General features: G+C 47.6%; 1 protein-coding gene across 10 annotated transcripts in view; it reads left to right on the top strand.

Annotated features, from left to right (window-relative positions):
• The window catches only part of PXYLP1 (2-phosphoxylose phosphatase 1), a 68,986-nt gene that overhangs the window by 49,491 nt on the left and 4,005 nt on the right, over positions 1-15,490 (top strand). For all 10 annotated transcript variants that reach the window (XM_045514717.2, XM_074370491.1, XM_074370502.1 and 7 more), the window contains 3 exons: positions 2,405-2,563; positions 3,383-3,509; positions 12,510-12,649. In XM_045514717.2, coding sequence (XP_045370673.1) covers positions 2,405-2,563; positions 3,383-3,509; positions 12,510-12,649 — 426 coding nt within the window. The remainder of the gene's footprint in view (positions 1-2,404; positions 2,564-3,382; positions 3,510-12,509; positions 12,650-15,490) is intronic.

Here is a 15,490-nt window from a genome sequence, read left to right as displayed (position 1 = left end):
AGTAATGAATGAAATATGCTTATTGGGAAAAAAGAGGTGTATCTAGGCATTATAGAAATATACATATATTTCTATACATATAGAATATATGTAATATGTGCTTACTGTAGCTATATACACATATGTATCTATGTGGATTTATAAAACAATATAGACAGTTACAGAAAAACCAGTGAAAATACTTCTTCACGCCCCATTCCACCCATCCCCCAGAGGAAGCCCCTGCTGCATCGCGAAGGATGTCCTCGGAGACATTTTTCTGCTCATTTACATAATAAAAATGCCTTCAAATACATGTGTAGGTTTTCTTTTCTTTCCACAAAGAGAAATACATAACTATTCAGTGACTTGGTTCATTTGCTTTATTCATCTTTGATGCTTTTCCATTCTTGTAACTGTAGCAAAATATTCCGAACGGTGGATGTAACATTCTGTTCTGCTAATGAGAGAGATTTAGGTCATTTCCCTTTTTTTTTTGTCATTATAAACAGCATCGCAGTGAATCTCTTCAGCCATTCGTCTCTGTGATGAGAACTGATGTCTTTTTCAAATAGATTCCAAGAGGTATAATAATGAGATCAGGGAAAAAAAGCACATGTCACGTTTTGGTGGTGACTGCCAGATACTCCTGAAAAGTCCTTCCAATTTCCACTCTCACCTGCAGTGTCTGGAAGTGTGGGTTCCATGTGGTGGCTAGGACTGATGATATTATTAAAACGTGAATTTCTAGTCTGACAGGGGTGGGAGAGAATCATATCCTGTTTCTGTATTTCTTTAAATATGTATAAATGTTGAACATTTTTCATATGTTTATTGCCACTGGTATTTATTTTTCTATAATGAGCCTGTTTATGTCCTTTATTCATTTATCAGCTATAGGAGATCTATGCTCTTTGAATATTAATGATTTGTTATGTGTTGCAAACATTTTCCTTTCAGTGGCTAACTTGTCTTTTACCTTTGTTTATAACGTCTGTTTGCCAAAGGCAAGTTTTAAATATTTACTTAGAAGAATTTGTAGAAGAAGGTGGGGAGTTTAAATGGATTTAGACTGGTGATTGGGCCGTTTATGCTGTTGTTCAAATGTATGCATATGTATTACATGATGATTAATAAGCCTTTTAGATGTTAAATGATTCATGGACACTCCTATTTCCGGGTATTTCCTCAGTTGTCAGATGCTAGAAATACAACTATTATTTTATGTAGGGAGTTCCAGACTGGGAACTCTTGGAAAGATTGGGGACCACTGACCCAGAACCTGGGCTTACATCTACTTATACATAATTGATAAAGTGCATGAATCAGGACTCATTTGGTTGGAAGTAACTGAAACCCAGCTCAAACTAGCTTAAGTAAGAAGAGGACTTTCTCGACTCACAGATCTGGGGCATCTAAGGGAAGTTCTGGCCTCGACCACATCTGGACCCAGAGGCTCAGAGGATGGATGTCCTCAGGTCTTCCTTTCTCTCTCTAATGCTCTTCATTTGTCCATCTGGCTTGTCTCTACTTAGCCTCATTTTCATCTGTGGAGGGACAGATGGCTGGGGCAGCCCCAGGTTTCCGTTCCTAGAGATCAGCGTCCAGGAGAAAAGGAGACTTCCGTGTCTGTGCCCTACCTCTCTGAAGGAGGTGGGGCGTTGTGATTGACAGTTCAACGGCTTCACCTGGGCAGGGGGAGGAGTGGTTCGCTGACAGAGGGATGCTAGGTGGACAAACGTCGCACGCAGATGACAGGGCCCACGCATGACATGTAGCAGACGGTGGGGGCGAACCTGGTCTGGAGGCAGAGCAGTGAGCTTGAGATGGCTTTCCATCCATCACGTATGCCTTGGGCAGCCACCTCCCCCTCCCCTTGGGTCCCTGGCTCTCTTCTCTGTAAAATGGTCTCTTGAGGATGAATGAGCAGATGCCTGTGATTGGGCTCTGGGGGCCACAAGATGCAAAGTAGGTGGTATTAAATGAGATATGATAGACACCTGTCCAGCACTTTGTAGGCGCTCCATAAGCAATGGTCTTCCTACTTAGTATTTACCAGAATTCAAAGGGTGTTCAGAACAAAGTAGTCAGGTTGCACAAAGTTAGTGTGTAAGCTCTTCCTTGACCATTGTAGGTGTGGCCCCCTTTGTCAGGGTGGCCCCTCAGCGTTGCATAGATAATTATTGGTGACGAGAGGGTAGTGGCATTGAGAAAGGGGCAGGGCCTGGAGCGGGGCTCAAGAAACAGTTCTTGAATGAGAAGCTGACTTTTTGCTACGTTGAAGTCCAGCCTAACTCTGAGGGAGACAGCAGTTATGATGAAAATTCAGCTGCATTCTGGGCCCTTCCAGCTGGTCTGTCCACAGCCCACCCCCACTCAGCCCAGTGACCACATGTGTCATGACCTGCTTTACTTTTCCCTGCAGTCCACCTGATCCCGGTGTCGACAGCTAAAAATGAAGTGAGCAGCAAGAGTCGAAAGAGAATCATGCCTGAGCCAGTGACGGAGCCCCCGGGGGTGGACCCTGTTTACGAAGCCCTGTTGTACTGCAACACTCCCAGCGTGGCTGAGCGCAGCATGGAAGGTAGGCCTGGCTGTGCCACCCAACTTGGTACCATCTCCAAGCAGCATCTAAGGACCTGGATGGCCAGGGTCCAAGTCCTGCAGTTGCCACTCGGCTGGGCCCTTGGATAGGCTCTCAGGTCTTAGTTTCCTCATCTGTAAAATGGGAGTGATGAGCAGCACCCGCTCACCAGGCTGCTGGGAGGAGTAAGTAGCCACTTTGAGCAGCACGAGTCTCATGATACGCCCTCCACAAAGGTTTGCCATCATCATGCTTTTCAGTGAGACACCAGCGGAATAGAAAGGTGGCCTCCGCAGGCTCTAGGGTGTCGCCCTCCGCTCACCCCTTTCCCAGGCAGGCTCTCTTCAGGCTTAGGACCTCCCCAGGCTGCTCCAGTGGTGTCTGGCAGTAAAGATGTGGAAAAATACAATTTCCTTGTTGAGTTTTCCTTTTTGAAAGTGTATTAGAGAATGATGTTGAATTTGTCTGTTTGTGCCCTGCCTTGTTCCACGAGAGATGTAAAGCAGAAGTCGTTGTTTCCAGTGTTTCTGCGGGCCTCCCCCTAGTCTGCAGATGTGCGTGGGGCTCCATGAACAGTCTTGCCTACAGTTCACTGGCCCCTAGTCCCCAGCCACACCCCTACAGCCTCCCCATGGCTTCTGGGGGTCTGGGACAGAACCAGCCCTCTCATGTTCCTCTGCCCTGCCTTGTGAGGCTAGTCAGAGGCCCCTCGCACCCAGCATGGCACCCTTCCACGTGGTCACCCCTCCCCGCCTCGGCATAGTGAAAGTGCTGGGCAGTTCCTGGGTGGTAACCAGACCGTGTGCTTCTCTCTTGCAGGTCACGCTCCGCATCATTTTAAGCTGGTCTCCGTGCATGTGTTCATTCGACACGGGGACAGGTACCCACTGTATGTCATTCCCAAAACGAAGCGCCCAGAAATTGACTGCACTCTGGTGGCTAACAGGTAAATTGCACTTTTCCTAAAAGTCATTTTCAATAGTCTGTTGTCTCAGTTAGAATCAAAAGGCTGACTGGAGAATTACAGGACAGGGGAGTGGCCTACATTTGTCTAGTGAGTACTGTTTGCCGGGAGTCTGATCTTCAGAACAATCCTGCAGGTTAATCCCATTTCACAATTGAGAGGACAGAGGCCCAGAGAGGTGAGGGCACCTGTATAAGGCCACACAGCAGATAAACTGAGATTTGCGCCCAGGCCTGACTGCTGTCTGCAGTCTCCCATCCTGCTGTTCTTCAGTTTGAGAAATGGCTGGGAGCACTGGGTTAGGAGTCCTTGGATCCTGACTTGGCTGTTCCCATTCAGGGCAGCAGGTAAGTCCCTGAGTCTCTCTGAGCCTCAGCTTTCTCTCTCAAAAATGGGGATGACGACTCTGACCATGCAGGGTTGGGATGAAAAGTAAGTGTGATGATAGAGGAGGAGGCACATTACCAGTTGCAAAGCCATATACATGGAAGACATTCCTTCAACCTTTTCATTCTTCATGGGAGTAGAGACAGCTTGCTCTTGGTTGAGAGCCCTTAGGCTGAAAAATATTTGCAAAGAGAGTAGAAATTGTGCATATGGAAATGGCATGGCACTAAAATGAGAGGCACAGGTAGCAATAAATTGATGGGCCAGGCCTCAGCAAATGTGTTGGGGGGCATGTAACATCCCTGGCAGAGTTTACTGAATGAGCAGAGGGGATGGGGGGCATGCTCCATGACAAAGATGTTATTTTGACGGAATGCTTTGGGTGCCAGCTCACCCCAGGTCGCACTAGCCTGGTGGAACCACGGATGGCCTCCCTGCAGCCAGGGCCGTTTGTTCACAGTGGGCTACAGTGTGGATCCAGGAGTTCCAGGCTAACCCTCTGCATCTCAGCCTTCTTATCGTCCGGTATCCTGGGGGAGACGAAGTGAGCCATTTTATGTAGAAACATCATGAAACTCCATGTCATTCTAGGGTTTCATGTCCTGCTGGAGGTCATGAAGTCCTGAGGATTTGGGCCTTCTTTTCTGTGTTCAGCAAGTGTGGGCACCTATCCTTGTGTCTCACGGGCTGGAAAACACCCTGGGTCGAGTCCAGCCCATGTCAGAGCCCATGGAGAAGACACTGGCTTTCTTCCTCATCTCTAGCCTTTCTGCTGGGACCCTCTCCCACTGCCAACCACGGCTTGCTGGCCCCTCACCCTTCAGGCCTTCGCACCTGCCATTTGGCTTGCTGGATGCCTTCTGTAGCTCCTTTGAGGCCCCCTGGGATGTTACCCCTTCTTGGAAACCTCTCTCAATATATGAGGAGAGATTCTCTGCTTGTATCAGGCGCTGCCTCTGCCTCACTTAACCTGAAAACAGGATGTACAGGAGGGGTCTCAGAACAAAATGTTTAATGACTAGACCTTAACTGGCCTTAGGACTAGAGCAGGGGTGGAGGCTACTTGCTGTGCTGGGCATTAACCCTTTACTCTCTGGGCTGGAGCATCGGGGGTGGCAGGAGGACACAGGGTAGGGTGCAGGGAAGGCAGCGAGGGGAAGTGGCTTTGCTCCTTTGGGCACAGCGGGGCTTCAGTGTGCTAACAGCTGGCACAGGCCTGCTGTCCCACGCTGATTGATATGTGCCCTATGAGTAGCCCGCGGACAGAGAGGCCACTAGGCCTCTGAGCTGGCCAGACCCAGGGCAGCCTCAGCCTGTGGAAGTTACCTTGCTTCAGCCCTGGCAGCTGGCAGCTTCTGCTCGCTTTTCTCTTGCTGGGTTTCAGAGTCCCAGGCGTGAGAATGGATCTGCCTACAGACTGGTCAGCTATTGCTGGAAGGCCCCTGGACACCTTGAGGCCTCTGGGGGCCACCTGGCTCTTCCCAGAGACGGGACCCCTTGGGCAGGGCCGCAGGGCAGCGTGCAGGCCTCCGCTGGGCGCACTATAGCTTGTCCTCCCAGCATCGTTGTCTCTGCCCTCCCTGCACCACCAGCTCCCCAGGACATTGGGTCTTACTCCTTCCTGGATCACTGGTGTCCAGCCCAAGCCTGGCGTGTAAGAGTTGCTGGTCTGGGTTGGTTGCAGAGTGAATTCAGAACCTCAGTGAGAACCACAGGTCGTAATTGCCTGTCATGTATCTGTCACAGTAGATTTGAGCCTCTACCACAGAATCCAATCCTCTGAGGCCATGGTCACCTATTTGATGTAGGGCAAATCTTTTTACCTCTCTGGGCCTCAACATTCTGTTCTGGAACATGGGGATAGTAATGCCTCCCTATAGCATCCTTGTGAGGTCTAACTAAGGTGACAGAGTAAAGCACTGAGCCCGGTCCCCGCTGAGAGCCTGAGACGTGGAGTTTTCTGTCCCGCAGCAGCCTGGAGCCTTCCGGGCCCAGCCTCCTTTCCTGACGAGGCCAGGCCAGGTCCCAGGGCCCCTCGTTCTGCCACAGCGACGGCAGGCCCCTGTGACAGGGCCGCTTCCGGAGCTCCCACTCTAGAGGCGCGATTCTGAGGACCGGCTGCCTGAGCTGCATCTGCCTTCATTTCCCCCGGCCTTGAACTTCTGGCCTTGTTCTATTCTGTCCAACACTGTATTTTTACGAGCTGCTTTCAATCGTTTATAGAAAGTGGGTGGAGTATGCATGTTTAATTAATTCATGTCACTTAACAAATTCCATCTTTAAAAACAATAGAAGTTGATTTGTCATTACAAACACGCATATCACGGAAGAGTGAGCAGGACTCCCAGCAAAGCGGACCCACTTTGGGCCTCTGCCTCCCCTGGGACTTTGGGATCTGGGCCAGCAGCTGTGCCTGCTGCCTTCCAGGTGCCAGTTCAGCTTCATGAATGATTAATTTTTATGGCCTCCTTGAAGGCAGTGCATCCTGAAGTGTGCCCATTACCCTGGTCTGGTGAAGGGGACTGTCTGGGCCAGCACGTGGGGTGTAGGGAGCTGAGTCAGTAGGGGCCAGACACCCCCATGTTTCCCTCCACAAGGACACCTATCCTGGCTCTGAAGGTCTTTGCAGTGGAAGCTGCCTCTTCGTGAATGTCACACACCTTGTGACAAAGGTGCTTTTTTTTAAACCCTCACAGGACTATGTTCAGCCAGCAGGAAGGTTATTACCATCAATAGGCTGTGTTTAGTCAACACTTCTTGGTTTGTTTTTTTTTCTTTGCATTCATGAATAGGAATTAGATATTCTTTTCTACATCCGAGGAAGTGAAGATTCAATCAGCATTTATTCAATACATTTTGTTTTTATTTTTTATTTTTATTTTATTTTTAAAAAAATTTAATTCTTTTTTTGTTTTTAATGGAGGTACTGGGGATTGACTTGGTGCATGCTAAGCACGTGCTCTACCACTGAGCTATACCCTCCTCCCCCCATTTTATTTTTAAACACCTATCACATGGCAGGTACTGTCACACATGCCTGGCTCATTTAACAGGAGGTAGCACGCGAGCAGACACCTCAGAGGTGTGAAGGAGCCAGTCCTGTGACGATCTGGGGAAGGAGGATGGAGGGACTAGCAAGTGCAAAGGGCCTGGGGCTAGAAGAGCTGGGCATGAGTAACAAAAAGGCCAATGTGTGGCTGGACTGCAGGAATGAAGGGGAGAGGAGCTTCTGAGGGTTCCCAGAAGAAAAGCTATTTCTGCCCTCGGAGGGCCCACTCACCCTGGAAAGACAGATGCGGTGCGTGGTGCAAGAGCGGCCTCAGTGAGCTGTGGCCAGTGCAGGTATAGCAGCAGCAGGAGGATTAGAGAACAATGTGGAAAAAGAGTAAGAAGAAGTGGAAGTAGTTTGGGTATCATATCTGGGGTATGAGCCAGAAGACGGCAGCTGGACCCAGCTTGGGGCAAGGAGGAGAGGTGGGGTGGGAGATCGGGAAAGGCACCAAGAGAAAGGGACCCAGTGGGTGGGCAGGAACAAGTCACATAACAGCCAATGATAAACAGTCCCTGGGGTGGTGAGACCTACCTGTGCGAAGGTGTGGGGAGGTGGACAGCCCAGCCATGGGCTTGAGCTTGGAGTGGAGAAGGGTAGGGACTAGGTCATCTGATGCTTTGAATGCCCAGCTAAGGAGTGTGGACTCCAAGTGTGAAGGTGGCCAGAGAGCTGGAGAGGGAAGGGGTGAAATTCTGCTGATCTCCAGCCACCGTGAGGTGGAGGATGGATTGGAAGCTGGTGGTGGTGGTTCCATTATGACAGGGACAGCGATTCAGAAGAGAGCCTGCACAGTCAGAGCCCAGGAACTTAAAATGACCTGCAAGACCCTTTGTACTCTCCCTCCTTCCCTTGCCCGTCAGACCCGCCCTGCTCCCCTCCTCGTCCTCATTCATCCGCTTCAGCCACTCTGACCCCCACTCTGCTTCCCGCTGCCGATGGCAGGGCTTTTGTGGTGACTGTGTCCTCTCTCTAGGTGGCTGTTCCCTGGGTAGCTTTATGGCCATTTCTCTCACCTCCTTCCAGTCTTTACTCAAATGTCACCTTCTCAGTAAGATGACTCAGAACTCTGCAGTTAAAATACCAGTGCGCTCTCCACTCTCCTTCCACCCAAGTCTCCAGGTCTCCCTTACCTTGCTCTTCCATGTAATAAATTCATCAGCATTTCACAGCCTCTGTTACCTTCTAACACACACACACAGACACACACACACACTCATTTAGCGTGTTCACTATATGTTATCTGTTTCCCCAAGCTAGAATGTAAGCTCCCTGAAGGCAGTGGTTTTTATTTGTTTTTGTTGAGTGCAGGTGTATCCCAAGTACCTAGGACAGTGCCTGGCACATGGGAAGAGCATGATTAAGTGTCGGTTAAGTGAATAAATGATTCATTCTGGAACTCACAGAGATGGAGAGAGGGGGTGGATCTGAGAGAATATCACAAGGTGGGATTATAGGACCTGGTGACAGGTTGGATGGGGGTGAGGAAGAGAGAGAGGATGGTGCCCCAGTTTCTGATTGGGTCTCTGGCTGGTGGTGGTGCCCCTCCCCAAAAGAGAGAGCACGGAAGAGGGGAGGGTTGGGAGCAAAGTTATATGGACGGGTCTCTGTTCTCAGTCTGTGCTGTCATCAGATTCCAAGTGATGATTTCTGGAAGGTGGTAAAGGCTGAGTAGTTGTGGGGCTCAGGAACATGGTCTTCCAGGGAGATAGAGGTTGATTTCAGAGTTCGGCATGTCGATGGTAGCCGAAGCGCTGGGCTTCAATTAGGTATCATACACAGAGCCTGAGGAGCAAGGGAAGGGCCCAAAACAGAGTCCTGTAAGAGCACCAACCAATGATAGCCCAGAGAGAAAGGAGGGTCCCCAGAGGAGATGGTGAGCGGATAGGAAGAAGGCAGGAGTGTGATGTTATGAGAGCTAAGGAAGGGGGCGTTCAGTGGGTAAGCACATCAAACAGAGCAAAGTGGTCCAGAAAGTGAAAGACTTAGAAGAGTATACTGAGTTCATATTTTGAGAATTTCATTTTACTGGGGGGAGGGTAGAGTTCAGTGGTAAAGCGCATGCTTAGCATGCACAAGGTCCTGAGTTCAATCCCCAGTACCTCCATTAAAAATAAATAAATAAATAACCCCCCAAATAAATAAATAAATAAATTCATTTTATTAATAATATAAAATAATAAATTCTTTAATTTGCATAAATTATAAAAATCAGTGGTATAAGCTTATTCCAGTCTCCAGCCATATCAGGTTTTGAATTGTGTTTTCTGGTAAGAGTGTCACTGGTCTTACACGTCTCCTCTGCTTGCCTCAATGTTCTGTGCAGAACTCAGTAATTGCTCAGATTATGGCTACAGCACAATACATTTTCTCATGGGTGTGGAGATCAGCCTCAGGGTTCTGTCTTGAGCTTTGTGGCATAAGTAGGTGTGGAAAATGCATATAAAAATGTAAATAAGAGCTCTGAAGTAAATTCTTTGAAGGCCTACAGTAGTAGCAGTGCTAGGTCTTTCAATTTTCAGTATGAAGGTAGGTTTCTAACGAGGCTACAATAGCATGAGTTTTTCTTGAAGAAAAACTTATCGTCACAGATATAATCATTTTTGTGTTAGTCAGGGTAAGGCTAGGTTGCATGCTGTTATAAAAGAGAGCCAAGAATGCATTGGCTTAAATCACAGCGATTTCTCTCTTCCTTGCATGAAGTTCTGAGATGAGTATTCCAGGTTGTATGACTTGTCTCCACCTGTTCATTCAGGGCCCCAGGTTCCTTCTGGGTTGTTGCTCCCACCATGCCTTAGGGACGTCTATGTGACTGCACCTGGGTTGCTGCTGTGCCTCAGTAGTGGCCAGAGGGAAGGAAGAGAGGGTGAAGGGGGCACACCAGGATCTGAAAGCCTAAACCCAGATGGGTGGATGTCCTTCCACTCCATTGGCGGGTACTTAGTCACGTGGCTCTAACTGCCACGAGCACCTTAGAAATGGGATCTAATCAAGTGTTCAGGAAGAGGAGGAAAGATTGTAGTACATAACTGTTGAAGAAGAACCAGAGCCAGACAGAAGGTAAAGCAGGAAAAACAGATCTTACTCAGGAATTAATGCAGTAGGAGAAAAGAGACCTTGGTATAGAACTGGGCTCAGTTCCAAACACAGCCTGGACAAGTGGGGATTGGGAGCCAAGTAGCAGGGTGGGAGTCAGTGGATGGAAGATTACTAAGAGGAGCCACCAAGGGTGAGGGGGTTCTGGCTAAAGAACTCATGCTGAAGGCAGACCAGAGTGATCAGATACCACTGGGGGATGAGGAATTTGATCAGATACCAGGGGTGATCAGATATCAAGAGTGGGAGGTTCTGTCTAAACCCACCTAGCAGGATTTAGCAGCATGCAAAGGCAGACGTAAAGCCAAAGGACATGAAAGTCCAGAGGTCCAGGCCCAGGTTGGGAAGAGGTTCAGAGGAGACTAAAGTTTGGTCAAAGAGAGTTTGGTCTGTCACAAGTCAGTCTCACTCACAACAGCCTTCATTTTTAATATTTCCATCAAAATCTGAATATTTTAATAAGCACTGTGGGAACATGCCATATTCATTGCTACAGATTATAGAAGGCTTACATTTTTCTTGAAGCATCTAAAGATGGGGCATTTCCCAGTTGAATTCATTCACACATGTCTCCACCAAGTGCTAGGTAGGTACCCTCTCAGCTCCAGGGATGGAGCAGTGGATGAGGCAGTCAGGACCTGGTCATTCAGTTCCTGGACAGGCCCGGGGACTCAGGCTACCTGGTCCTCTTCCTGTTTAAAAGACCAAGTCGTTTGGTATCTCTTCTGGAAGTGAAGTTTTTCTTCCATGCATCTTCATCTTTCCCTATCAAAAACAATTTCTCATAAATACAGTTGGATATTAACGCATCATTAAGTCATCAGATGCCCAGAAAATCCACGACATCTTGGCAAACACTGTCAGTCATGAAATTGCACTTCTAAAATGGTAGCAAAGCTTTGTCAGATCCTCAAAAAATTCTCCAACCTGAAATAATGGCCTGGAGCAGAATATTTGACTCCTGTTGATGGCTGGCCTTTGTTTATAAGGATTTGTTTTGGCAGCTTCATTATCAAGTCTGGACGTTTTATTCCCAGCTTGTGAATATTTATGTGTTCTAGCCTCAGGAGAAAGAACATATTCTCTGTTTTTTAGGGAAAGCCATAATGCCCTGCAGCCACCAGGGTGACTTATTAGAATGCACTGCATCAGGATTAGCAGTCTCTAATTTTGAAACATATTTTTGTAATGGGTTTTTTTTTTAGCTTTATGTTTTTGAGAGATAATAAACCCATTTTGGCAGCCCTGGTAAAAGCACTGCCAAAGTTAATTAGCCTTTCAGATAGCAGGGAACTGCCGTTAAACAATGTATCTTTGCTTCTTTTCATGCCGATTTAGTTTAGTTGGGAACTACTCTATCTGTCCGCCTCTGTTCAGCTGGACGATGTATAAACATTCATAGGCCATTTCATTATTCAAAGAAAAGGTGGGGATATTCATTGGTCATCTCATTATTCAGAGAAAATGTGTATGTATTCATAGGTCGTTTCATTTTTTCAGGGAAATTGCGTGTTAGCGACTAGAATGATAAATCTTGGTTTACCAAGTGTACTTCATGGAGGAAATATAAATATCAGATCTCATAAATAACCTGTTTTTTTTTTCACTATTCATTACCACCCCACGTTCTAGGAGATCCCATGTGTGCAAAATGCATAGTGAGCTGTAGAGATCTGGGTTATCTTCGTCAGTTATTTTCTTCACAGATTTTCCAGAGGTCACAACTGAGGGTTACCCCAGTGAAGGTTGGGGTGGGTTTTCTAGGAGAAAGAGGCAGCGTGTGGAAAGTCTTGGAAGCGTAAAGAACGAGGTGTGCTGGGGCCACAGAAGGCACATGCTGCGTGTGGCCAGAGCACATTGTTAGGGAGCCCTGAGCCTCAAAGTGACGGGGGGCCAAAATAGACAGACAGCTGTGCATGACTCCTTCCAGGGAAGAGCAGTGATGGTTGGGTTGCCCTTTACGTCAATCTCACTGGCAGTGGAGGAGGCAAGATGAGCCTGCAGGCGGGCTGAGGAAGAGCCCATGCCATCCAGAACCAGCCCAGGGATGCAGGGATGCGGAGGAGAGGGGTGGAGAAGCCCAGGAGAACACATGTGCAGAGGTGGGGGAGGGAGAAATGGAGGAGGACCCCCCCATCCTAAGCTTAGCTGCCGGGTGGGGGGTCTGTGCCTCCTAGAGAGGGAGACAGGAGGGGCGCGGGCTGAGGGCAGCGCTGACTCCCTCCGTGCAGAGAATGATGGGCGCTCCAGTAGAGGGCGGGGACTTGGGCTGGCCTGACGGAGTGGGGGTGTTATGTGTAGATACCAGCGGTCGAGTAAGAAAGAAATTGGAATGGACTGTGTGGGTGAGAAAGGGCATGATTCACTTGGGATCTTGCTTGCTGAAGTTGCAGTCACTGTGGACAGCTTTGGAGCAAGCTTACCACTAATCCTCTGTGTTGTCTCTTTAGGAAACCATATCACCCTAAGCTGGAGGCTTTCGTTAGTCACATGTCAAAAGGATCCGGAGCCTCTTTCGAAAGCCCCTTGCACTCACTGCCTCTTTACCCCAGTCACCAGCTATGTGAGATGGGAGAGCTGACGCAGACAGGTATGTGTGACCGCCGTCCCCCCACGTACTCCCCCACCTGCTTCTGCATTTGGCGGACGGACATGTGCAGCAGGGCCTCCTGGGGTGGGCTCTGTGGGCACAGGGGTGAGTCAGGACCAGCACCTCAAGTGGCCGTGAGCCTACCAAGGTATCTAACTAAACAACTGATTTCTAAAAATTAAAAATAACCTTTTTTCTTATTACAAAAACAATATATGTGCATAGAAGAGAAACTAGGAAAGATAATTAAGCAAAAGGAAGAAAAATTTAAAGCATTTATAATCCCATCAAAGAAATTAGTAATCTTTCTTCCTGTGTTTAATGAGACACCTCTGTGAGAGCACATGCGCACACACACACACACACTCACATATACATATACATACACACAGTGGTATCTTATTAATCACACTATTTTCTAACCCACTTTTTCATATAACAATATATTGTGATAATCTTGCCCTATCAATAATTCATCAACATCTCTTTTGATGGCTGCATATTATTCCACTGTGGATGGGCCACAACTTATGTGACCAATCCCATGTTCTTACATATGTCAGACAAAACAGCTGAAAGGTTTTAATGTGCAAGATCTCAGGGAGACCTGTGAACGGCAGAGCCCCGCTGAGCATAGAGTTTGTCTGGCAAGTGGGTTCCTCACAGAAGCCTATCTCTCCCTCTACAGCCCTGTTTGTACCGTTGTGCACCCAGTTCACTGTCAGCATAGGTTGGTGAGTTAACTGTGGGGTCACCTTTGTTGGGATGAGAAGGTGCTGGTGGTCCCCTAAGACCTATTTCTTCAGTCTGAGGCCTCAAAGGACCTTTGCTTGGTCACGAGCCTTTTGGAAGGATTGGGATGACCATGTTCCGTTACCTTGTTCCAACAGCATCTTCAGCTTTGATGGAAGGAAGGTCTCCCTCCTGGTACTTGGCCCTGTTGGTTTTGCCATATTTTAAAAGCTGTTATTACTGGGGAGAGTGATAGTAAGTGACAGAGAAGGGCAAGCTGAAGGCTCTGGAGGACTAGCCTCGAATAAGGAGTGTTGCCAAAAGCTTTTGATAATTAGTTCCACACAAACAAGCTCTGCCTTAGTTTAAAACAGTTCACCTCCCATCAGATCCAGTGCCCCCTTTTATTAACAAGTATTTTGTGATGTTCTTTTAACTAACCTGAAATAAATTCAAATATAACCTTTCTATAGACATAATTTAAAACAAAGTTGTATCAGGCACCCTAATTGTAATATAAAGGAACAAAAGGAAACTATTATGTACCTTCTATATATTTCAACATAAATGCTTGCGCACACCTTTACTAGAAAATAGGAGGTAACCGACTGCTTGCACTTCAGTGTAGATTGGTGTCTGTGACAGCTACAAATGTAGACGGAGGGGTGTTGTACTGGTGACTCTCATACCTCCTGTCAGGACATGATTTTTACTTTTTTGACAAGGTCTGATCAAAACAAAATACAGATGTGCCTTAGTTTATATTGCATTTCTGGAAAATTCAGAGGCTGCTAATGTTATGCAAAAATGCTTTTGTGTTTATAGACACAAAAAGCTGGATTCAAAACTGAAGTATTTAAACAGGGTTTTCGCACGTGGGAATGTCTTGTGCGTTCAAAAGCTATGTGGGGCAGAGAAGAGTTCATTGTGGAGACTGTCTAGCCCCTTGGCCCCACCCGCTAGGTGTCGGGAATGTTCTTCTCTGTGTTATTGTGGCAACCCAAACCCTCCCTGAGGGCAGAACCATACTGGCTGACGATCACTGGTTGTGAGTAACAGAGAGTAACTCAAGCAATAAAAGGTCATTCATTATAAAAAGTTGGGGTGACTCACAGGCTCTAAGGGCAAGAATATGACCAGGCCTCCAGAGGCTGTAACCAGGAATAAAAAGGCTGTCTGTCCCTGCCTCTGTGGTTTTGCTGTGTGTCTGTCAACAGAGACAGTCCTAGCCACACCTAGAGATGAACTTACAAGTTCAAATTCTTGAGAGAACCTGGTGCAGTCCTTGAGGGTCAGTGTCCACCAGCTGGCTAGGTGGTCGGGTAACTGCATCGAGCATTATTCATTCTGATCTTTCTTCTCAATTGATCTATTATCACCATTTTCTAAATTAATATTACTCTAGAAATCATTTTTGCAGTACTCTTTGCTCGTTTTTCCTTGTTCTCTTTTAATGGTCACTTTTATCTTCTATTTGAGTTTTTCCATCTCTGTTGGAATAATCATTTATAACTGGCACACTCTGTGCACCCCGCAGAACTCTGTAAGATGAGGTTGATCATCCGTGCCTCCTCTGTCCCAGATGCTTTGGCAGCTGCTGCCTGAAGGGGAGGGGGTGGCTGAGGGCTAGGACGCTCCCCTGCCTGTCCTAACGGAGCCCGCAGCTGCCATGGGATAGTGCGTGGAGCCCACTGAGGGTACCGCTGACAGCTGCAGGCTCTTACAGAATAAACATGGGCCCTGGAGTAGACACACTATGAGATGGGGCTCATGACATCTTCCCGACATCTTCCCGACAGAACTGGTGGCAAGTTGAATTAGATGATGTGCATTAAGTGCTAGCATAAACTAGACTCAATGAATAATGAATACAGCAATGCCTCAGAGGTCCAGCGGGCTGTGCCAGCAGGAGGGAAAATGATGAATCCAAACTGGGAGAGAAGAAGGCAACAGAGTAGGTGGTACTGGAGCCAGGTGTTAGATGAGGATTTCACTGGGCAGAGAAAGGGAAGGGCATGAACAGAGTCATGAAGATGCAGGCTGTGTTTTGAGAGAAGGAGAAGCCCCTAGAAGGGTGGAACTCAGTGTTTCTGCGTGAACATGTTGGGA

Source organism: Camelus bactrianus, chromosome 1, assembly GCF_048773025.1.
Source record: "Camelus bactrianus isolate YW-2024 breed Bactrian camel chromosome 1, ASM4877302v1, whole genome shotgun sequence".
In the NCBI taxonomy this organism is placed as follows: Eukaryota; Metazoa; Chordata; class Mammalia; order Artiodactyla; family Camelidae; genus Camelus; species Camelus bactrianus.
This window is presented reverse-complemented; position numbering and strand designations above follow the sequence as displayed.